At 33.8% G+C, this 9,592-nt stretch overlaps 1 protein-coding gene across 1 annotated transcript; it reads left to right on the top strand.

Moving 5' to 3' along the window:
* Positions 1 to 1,330: 1,330 nt before the first annotated feature.
* Positions 1,331 to 6,191, top strand: LOC136210732 (plant UBX domain-containing protein 8). The gene is made up of 10 exons (XM_066002112.1): positions 1,331 to 1,642; positions 2,745 to 2,806; positions 2,945 to 3,497; positions 3,968 to 4,083; positions 4,257 to 4,467; positions 4,584 to 4,790; positions 4,886 to 5,050; positions 5,337 to 5,480; positions 5,574 to 5,630; positions 5,805 to 6,191. Exons 1-10 carry the CDS (start codon positions 1,559 to 1,561, stop codon positions 5,910 to 5,912), a joined length of 1,707 nt encoding a protein of 568 aa, XP_065858184.1. The 5' UTR covers positions 1,331 to 1,558; the 3' UTR covers positions 5,913 to 6,191.
* Positions 6,192 to 9,592: the final 3,401 nt, after the last annotated feature.

Consider the following 9,592-nt stretch of genomic DNA (forward strand, 5'->3'; position numbering starts at 1 on the left):
GTTTCTAAAGGTAATTATTAGATTTTTTTTATATGTAGTAGTTATTTTGTTCTCAATTGGATTGTTCCACACCTCTCGCTACATTATCTATATTTTCTTTTTTATTTGTTTTTTTTCCAAAACAACTAAAATAAGGATTTTGTATATTTGTATTCTTTTTTAATTATGTTGTTAGGTATAATCATTTCAATTGTTAACTCTAACTAAAATTTGGATTTTCGACTTTATATGAACTCAATTGTTAGGTTTAATTGAAGTTAGATTAATTTTCCAAATTCAGAACTTGATGAAGTCCACTGATTTTTTTAAATTGGGTCTATCTAACTCATATGAATTGAATTTTTTATTTTTTAAAAGAATTTAATCCGAATGTTCGAAAGGATCTGAGTGATGAAGATCGGATTACAGTTACTCTTCTGTGGATTTTGATTTTCAAGAAGTATATGTTTCATTGTTTTTTTGTGTTTTTTATACATTTTATGAGTTTTTCATGCTCTTTATAGTCATTTTCGTCCCTTTATGGATTTTGTAAGGTTTTATTCCTTGTGGTTTTCTTATTGTATTTATACGTTTTTCATCTAATGAAAATATAAGCGTTTACATAAAAAAATATAAGCGAATTATGTATTTTGGAACAAAGTTTTGGATAATAGGAATTAATCTATTCATTCAAAAATGATAAATATGTAGAAGAATCACTATACGCAGGAATGATTACATGCATCTTAATGAGCATATAGAATTTGCTCACTAACTGTTAGATCTAGGCTTATTAGAATCCTAAGATGGAGATTCAAAGCATCATAAGGTTTAGATTTAATAAGCCTATATCTAACGGTTAATGAGCAAATTTACTTGCTCGTTAAGGTGAATGTGAAAATTTCTGAACTACACCATTCTTTTTTTACATCACTATCGCGTGATCCATATATGCGATAGAAAACTTACACTAATTTATATTGATTGAGTAGTTAGAGATACGTGCAAAAATGTATTTAAACACTTCAATTAATGAAGATATATATTAATTGAAGTGGTTTATAAAACATTTAATTTATTTTATATTTAGTAATTTTAAACCGTAAATTGAAAAATGGTAGTTATTTGTGGTTAAAATAACAAAGAAAACACGTTATTAGTTGATATTTTACTTATATATCATCAATTAATGAAGCAGTTTAATAAACAAAAAAGTTAAATTATTTTATATTTAATAGTTTTAAACCGATTAATTTATAATTAAAAGAGGAGTTATAACAATTGTGAAAAATAAATATTTAGTCCATGGTGTAATGGCACCATAGTTAGAGCAACTTATGTACCAAGTCAGGTTTTGCTTAAAGAAGCCCAAATCCATCCATCCATAGAAGAGAAGCGTGGAATATTGGAGAAACTCCAAGCGCCTTCAAACTTTTCACCGTCTGCTTCTAATCCTCACCAAGCAAACATTTTTCTTTTTCTAAACCCCAATTCCTTATCAGATTCCGATTGTCCCTTTTCCATCTCTCCCCCACTCTTCTCTGCTATAATTGTTCTCATCTTTCGCTACTCCTAAAAGATGGCCGGGCCTAATCAGGAAGCAATCGACACTTTTATCAGCATCACAGGCGCCACCGAAGCTGCCGCCTTGCAAAAACTCGAGGTATTGTTGTTTTTCTTGCTTTTTAACTGTTTCTTTAATTCGAGATGATCTGCTTTTCTTATGTTTCGTTTTGGACTTGCGATTGTCGGAATTATTGTAATGTTAGTCTTATTTCTTTTTTGATTGATGCTCGAATTCGTGATTGCAGGTTTTTAATTAGTTTGTTTTTTCTTATGTTGATGCATTATTGGATTTCTTTTTTTGCTTATTGTTAGACGACATTCAGTTGTAGTGACTAATTTAAGTTTGAACATTTGATGGTTAGATTCGAGCTGTTTCTTCGTTATTGTTTTTGTTGATTTTAGTCATAATTGGAAATTTTTGATGTAGCTGACATTGATGTTAGGTCAAATTTGTTGACTTTGGGTTTAGACAATTACTGTATTTAAGGAGTTGCTACTATTGAGTGGAAAATTATTCGGCAATTATATGATGCCCAGCTTGGGAGTCTTACAGAGCTCTGATAATTTTGAATCTCCAGATTCCTTTTCATTTCATTACTCTATGCTATATAGATGCAGCTTTGCTGTCATTTTTTTTGCGCCTGTGGATACTGTTATCTGGGGTTTCACCACTTTATGGGCAAGTTGGATCATTCCAGATCCAATTTTCTTGTACTTGTTCTGAATTGTAATCATTATCCTTCTAAACTTTTGGCTTGGTGCAAGTTAAACTAGTAGTCAAACAATGTGTTTTATTGTTACCTTGATAGAAGTTAATACATATCTGGTGTGTAAAAGCATTACTACAGTTATAGGGATTATTGGAAGAGAGAGAGAGAGTGTGAGTGTTAGAAAGGAATATATAGCTGGTTGGAAAATATCATTACTTAAGCAAGACTATTGTTCCATGGGGAATGCTAAGAAGGCAAGGTATTTTGGGCGATTTTGTTGCACCTTTTTCTCATATCTATATTCTTGTTTTTCCCTACTTCAGTTGGGTTTTTTTATTTGCTCTTTGGTTTTCTCATGCTTGCAATTTCTAGTTTTAGGAATGATGCATGTAATCTAGCTTGTTATATTTTCAGTCTGAGTTTCTTGAAAATAAATTCTAAACCATTGCTTAAAAGGGTAACTTCTAACACAGTTCTTGGTTTTATTAGGAGTATCATGGTGATCTCAATGCGGCCATAAATGCACATTTCACTGAGGGAGATAGAAGCATGTCAGTGATTTTACTATATTACATCCCATTTTTCTTTTTTTCCTCGCCTTTTTTAGTAATTGTTTTTGAAAACTGGTACAAGTTTTTGATCCTGCAAGAAGATTGAGAAGTTATTTGAATTTTATTTCTCTTGTGCAGCGTGCAAGAAACTTCTGTGCTTCCTTCTCAAGGTGATCTCATGGATATAGATGATCCAATTGAAGTTGCACCTAGGAGAAATCCCCTGTCATTGTTATCTGAGGCTAGTGCAATGAACCCATTCTCGCTCCTTGATCCTCAGTTTCGTAGAGGTATATTTGATGGTGGTTCTGATTTTTCAAGCCGCACACCTTTTGTTTCACTACCAAGAGAGAGGAGAGAGATACCCATAGAGGTAAAGGATGGCAGTGACGTGTCCAGCCATTCTGGTCATGCTCCAGTGATTGAGGATGTAACTGGAACTGAACATGCACAAGACCCAGGTATTCGTGGTACTGTTATAATTGATGAGGATGCTGATGATTTTCCGACTGAGTTAACTGGAATGGATGCGCCACGGAGAGAGCAGAGGGTTGATGGTTCTGGTGGTAGTGCGCGGAATAGAAATACTAGTCCTAGTGTTCCTGAATTTGATAATCCACCAGATTATGGCAATGATATAGAAGAAGAAATGGTTAGAGCTGCTATAGAGGCCTCAAAGCTAGAGGCTGAGGTGAGCCAACCCAGAAATTTCTTTGATGTGTGCAATGCATGAGATTATGATGTTTACTATTATGTGTATGCTGCTGCATAAATGCTGTTATAATAAAATGTTCAATATACCTGTGGGTATCAGACTCTGCTAGTTGTCCTGGTTTTGTAGTAGAAGGTAAACTTTAGAAGTCAATCTCATAATTTACTTCAATTGAATGGTCTTAGCCATTTTCATTTTCCTTAGAGATCCGCTTTTATACTTGCATGCTCAAGTGGAGCCCTTGAGCTTTCTTTTTCAATCTGTAAGTTTCATAATTTTAAAGCATGCAAACCTACAATTTAAAGCATTAGGAAACCCTTGTTCTTTTGGAGAGGGATGCTATTTTCTCCTTGTTGTATACCTCCTCCTTCCCAGCCCCGCACAGGAAGAAGGGTATTACTTCATTGGTGCTGTGCTTACAGGTTCAATTAACTTTGAAATGAATCCAGGCAATGGAGCGAGAGAAAGCATTGTTGGAGCTGAGGGGAAAAGTTGGAGCATCAGAAACGGGAGCTTCTAAGTCTGAGGAAGTGGAACTAGGCACAACAGTGATGCCAAACGGAAGGTATTTATCTCTGTTTGCTGCTAAATATGATGTGCATTTCTTGTTGTTACGTGCGTGTTGTGGAATTCTTCTACCATGATGGCCATGGAGAAGGATAATACACCTGTGTTTTAGGTTAAGTTAACGATTATTGGAGGAATGAAATGTGACAAATTTCTTTGGATGTGGTTTAGGGTGAGGAGTGGGACCTTATCTATTCCAGATGAATCTGAAGATGTGGAGGAGCAGCCTCTTGTTAGGCATCGATCAAGACGCACATCTTCTGGCTCTATGGATTCCATTAGAGAAGTTGGAGTTGCTGAAACTAGTCCACCATCTAGTCCTAGGCAGAACAATAGCAGTGGTCATATGCAGCACAATGGAACAGCCTTCCCAACTGATGAGGTTTTTCTTTACATAAATTCTCAGAATAATTATACAGACTTCCAAAATTCAAGGTAGCAGTTTGAATATCTTATATGAGTGTAACTGCTTTTATTGCATTCCATGACAAACTGTAGTGGGGAGGCATCTCTTCTGAGGAGCATGACGAAGCTGTCATGCTTGAGGCTGCAATGTTTGGTGGAATTCCTGAAGCGACTACTGGATATCGCTTTCCATTTGCACCTCATCAGTTCATGCAAACGGAAGGAGGCTCGTATCCTCGGCCTGCACCTCGTCCTCCATCACCAAACTTGCAAGCTCAGCGCTTGATACGTGAACAACAGGTTCAACTTCTGGCTTCTTACCAGAAAATAAAAATTCAAATGTTTGAATCACTATTAATGGTCTTATGACAGAGTAATGCATTTGGTGGATGCAGGATGATGAGTATCTAGCCTCACTGGCAGCTGATAGAGAAAAAGAAATAAAGGCCAGGGAGGAAGCTGAAGCTCGTCGTTTACTAGCAGCAGCAGCTAGGGAAGCTGCTGTCGAAGAAGAAAGGAGAAAAGAGAATGAATCTCTCAGAAAATTGGAGGAAGAGCAGGTTTGATATAATCTGATTTTAAAATTTAGTCTACAGAAAACAATTCTGGGTATTCAACTCATTTTTATCTTGTTGGTCATATTTTTGTGGGGAGAAGTCTTTAATTCTCATCAACTCCATAACCCTTTTCCTTCATCTTTTATGTTTTTGGTTTCTGGCAGTTGTATATCCTGCTGTGGTTAAGGGACCAAAGTCATTATTTCCTGCATTCTTCTTTCTGGAGCAGAGAGTTTTGTTAATGTAACTTCAGTATCTTTATGGATTATTTTTATGATCTTCCTTGCAGGAATTTGAAAGAAAGTTGGCAGCAAAAGAAGCTTCTCTGCCTCAGGAACCTGAAACCAATGATGAGAATGCAGTAACTCTATTAGTAAGGATGCCTGATGGCACCAGACGTGGCCGCCGATTTCTGAAGTCGGATAACCTAAAGGTAAGTTATGCTGGAAAGTATAACTTGTTTCAAAACCAATATTCTTATTTCACCGCACTCCTTCCTCAACAATATCTATGATTTGTTTTGCAGTCTCTTTTCGACTTCATAGATATTGGTAGGGCAGTCAAGCCTGGTTCTTATAGACTGGTAATACTTCATCTATTTTCTTCAATGACCATCAATTTCAAACTTTTGTGAACATTTATTGGCATACGTTTGATTATGGTATTAAGAAGTGTGGGCCTGTTTGGTCATATGTTTAAATTTTATGGCAAATTAAAAATGGAGCTAACACATTCTATTTCATTCTTACTCGAACAGGTTAGGCCATACCCTAGGCGAGCTTTCAGCGAGGAAGAGAATGCAGTGACACTGAATGAACTTGGCCTGACTAGTAAACAGGAGGCATTATTTCTGGAGTTAATCTAGAAATGAAAAAACATAATTTAAAATTGCAGAAATCTTCTCTTTTGAAGATTTACTTATATTGGGGGGAGTAGACTATGGCTGGAATTTGTTGCATTGGGTGTTCCATCATTTCATAAGCAATTTCTTGTACATATTTAGTAATTTACTGATACTAAGTAATCAAATAGAATTTAAATTCAAGCTATGGATAGGAAGAATGTACACTCCAGTTTGGTATGGTATTTGCATTTATAAGCTATTTTTATAGACAATGAAAACGAAATGGGAAATGTTGTTTCAGCTGCTGAAGTCACCATCTACAAACTGGACCACTAGTATCCTTTTTGCTGGTTTTCAGTTGAACTTTTAGTGGATAATCGAAGCTGATAAATATCCAATTTCAGTAGCACATCGCTTTCTGGTTAGATCTGCAGGCACTTCAAGTGGGCAAGATCATGCCTTGTCAACTACATCTGTGGGCAAAGTACGTCTTTCTCTGCAGGTATATAAATGATATGATGAGCTTGGATTGTGACGTACCATCTATGTGTTATGTTATTATTCAGACAAGGGGTTAAATATAGGGTAAATAATTTATTAATCCTCATTTTTTTTTAACGTAACACATTCTTAAGTCACCATACTTCGAAAAACACAAGGTTTTTATGTTTTGTCAATATTAACCATTTGGACATTTTGTCTATTTTTTTTTTTATAGATTTTAAATCCAGCATATCTTAGTTTTCAGGACAGCTAGAGTATAATGACTTATTTTTTATCTGTCTGTCTATATCAAATATAATGGTTAAAAATCTAAAAAAAAATAGATAGAAGGATCAAATGGTTAATATTGACAAAGAGAGACTTTATAATGTGTTTTTTAGAATAGGGGATTAAACAATGTTTTAGGTAAAAAGTAGGGACTAATAAATTATTTACCCTCAAATATATTGGTACAAAAAAATCGATTGGCTTCTTAATATTTGGGGATGTTTTATTTTAAGTGATCTATTGATTTTTTTTTTCTTTTCGAAACGATCTATTCGTCCTTTGAATTTGGTTAAAGTAATATGTTAATCTTTTATGTTTTTTTAGCAATAGAAGGGTTTATTATGCTATATTAAATAAATTAAGAGGGGTAATAAGATATGCTTAACTCTTGTTTGGGAGAAAGTTAATGGAAGTAAATGAGAGTAATGAAAGGTTAAATATCATTACATTAACCTTTTTGGAGAGTAAACGAATGTTAATGGAAGTTAAATGTTTATCTCTTTTAACCTTCAAACTCTAACATTCTGTTGGTTAGCTTGTTTATGACATTTGATTGCGAACAGCTCGTTAATAATATTCATCAACTTAGCTCGTTAATAATATTCATCAACTTTGCTTCCGAACGATTCATTATGTTCATTTGAATTTTTTTTAATACAAAACTATATATAGTTTAAAATTTATATAAATAATAGTTTGAAATTTATATAAATGAAGTTTACACAACTACTTCGTTTTGTATTTTTCTATTTATAGAAATATTATTATTAAAAAAATAATCGATTCAAGCTTGCTCATAAGGGTGTTCTTTAATATTATAATCGAGTTGTTCATAAATTTATAATTGAATATGTTTGCTAGCTTTTGAGTTGAGTTGCAGTGTGCTCAATCTTGACTCGTTTCTAAAACATGATTAGCTTTGTAAAGCGGAGCCTCGACTCATTCACATCCTAGTTATGTTTTAGGGGTGTTATTCTCAAAATAGTATCGTTTATTGTCAGTTGTGTGTTGGTATCCAGTTCAACTATAAATAAGGTGATACTCTACTTTCTGACCTTGTTTTAATCTATTTCGGAGTGAGGTATATTATTGTAGTTTCACCTTTCGGTGCAGGCTTCTGTGTGCTGCGTTTAGTTATCGGTTATGCCTGTCTTTTTACATGAGGTGGATCATCTAGCATTAAAGAAATGTGCCGATGATCAATTTTATCTCAAAATTGATCAAGGATAATTATCGAATGATATAGTTAAATAACCATAAAATTAGTCCATCCTAGTAAGTATTTTTAATATCATAGATTGTGATAAATTAACGGTAAACACTATTTGAAACTGTTATTTCTTGACATAATGGTGGAAAACAAACTCTATCCAGAATCGATTTCAGAGTTTTCTCCAGAAATGGCTTCATAATCTTCCAATGGATCAAATTTATGTGATGATAGATAAAAATTTTCTATTTTTCACAAAGGAAAACATAATAACATGTTTATATAGAGACACAAACCACAATCACTTGTATAAAGAGATAGATTATAACCACTCATATAAAAAAATATAAGAAAAAGTTGATAGTCTGATATATATTTTTTTGAAATAATGCCAAGTTTTATTAACTTAGAATATTGCCAAGAAATTGTGGTGGACATGCCCACTCATTCCGAACAATAATAGAATTGACTGATTTTGTTAGAACATGGATAGCCGAATTCGCTGAACGCATAATAAATGAGATAAAACACAACTTTAAATATCGTAATAAATGGATACAAACAGAAATAATGTCAACTAAATATGAAGGACCTTCTAGACCCATTTGAATTGTCTTGACTATGATGAAACAATTCGGCTGAATTTGAATTTTCTCACTAGGGCGATGCATCTTATTCCAATTTAAAGCTTCTTTGGTAGCCATGGTCTCGGCTAGCTGAGGACTGCGATTTCCTTGAAAAACTTCCATCTTAGCTAGCATGCATTCTCCAGAGTGAAATGGAAAAAGAACTTTTGATGCAAGAATTGAAAATCAAAGAAAAAACTTGTCAAATGACAAGACAACACCAAACTTGTCAGATGACAAGATCAATATCCGTTAAACAGCAGCGGAGATGAAAGAACTCCAAATTCTCATTTTAATCAACATTGTTTAATTCATTTTCTTTTCTATTAGAAATTCCTCTGTTTTTACCCATCTTTGTGATGAATCTATAAAGAATCAGAAACACTTTACACAAACATGTATTTAATCTCACAAATACTTGTTTTTGTTAGGGGTGCACGTGGTCGGTTAATCAGTCCATTAAAGTTAATTCGGTCGGTTAACCATTTAATCGGTTTTTTAAAAATACTAACCATACACTAGTCCATTAAATTCGGTTAACCACTAATTGGTTAACCAATTATTTCGGTTGGTTAACCTTTAATTTCGGTTTCTAACCATTAGTAAATAAAAATAAAAATAATAAAAGAATTCTAATTTTTATTGTGAGGGAGGTGGCGGGTGAATGACGAGCTGAAGAGATTAACTACGGAGAGGGAGATGTACGTGCATTATGATCCTTCAGTTTTAATTCCGTTAAATCCGCAAGGACCAGGATTGTGAATTGTTTGATCGTCTTTCTCCGAGGAAGGGGCGAAACATAATCAACTTGAATTCGGGACAGCTATTGGAAATCTTAGTGAAAGACTGGATTTGTTATCTCATGTTTGCTTTTCGTGAAAAAATACCAATTGAAGTGGAGGGTTTTTTAGTCTCTATATCAAATCTCCGTCTAAAAATGTGTCAAAGAACAATTAAATGGATAAAAAAAAAGGCAAAATGCCCCTAATAAAACTTCTGACTTTAAAGTTTTAAAAAACAAGTAATAAAATTGCATCATTGTTTCTACATCCAGAAACATAAAAGAAAAAAAATCCGCATAAACTGAAATTAGA

This window comes from Euphorbia lathyris, chromosome 1 (assembly GCF_963576675.1).
Source record: "Euphorbia lathyris chromosome 1, ddEupLath1.1, whole genome shotgun sequence".
NCBI lineage: Eukaryota > Viridiplantae > Streptophyta > Magnoliopsida > Malpighiales > Euphorbiaceae > Euphorbia > Euphorbia lathyris.

Excerpts from the sequence above, each read along its gene's own strand:
- LOC136210732 (XM_066002112.1), top strand. The coding sequence starts at position 1,559 with ATGGCCGGGCCTAATCAGGAAGCAATCGACACTTTTATCAGCATCACA. Across the intron at positions 4,468-4,583 it reads CAGCCTTCCCAACTGATGAG|TGGGGAGGCATCTCTTCTGA; the intron begins GTTTTTCTTTAC and ends GACAAACTGTAG. Across the intron at positions 5,051-5,336 it reads GAAAATTGGAGGAAGAGCAG|GAATTTGAAAGAAAGTTGGC; the intron begins GTTTGATATAAT and ends TCTTCCTTGCAG.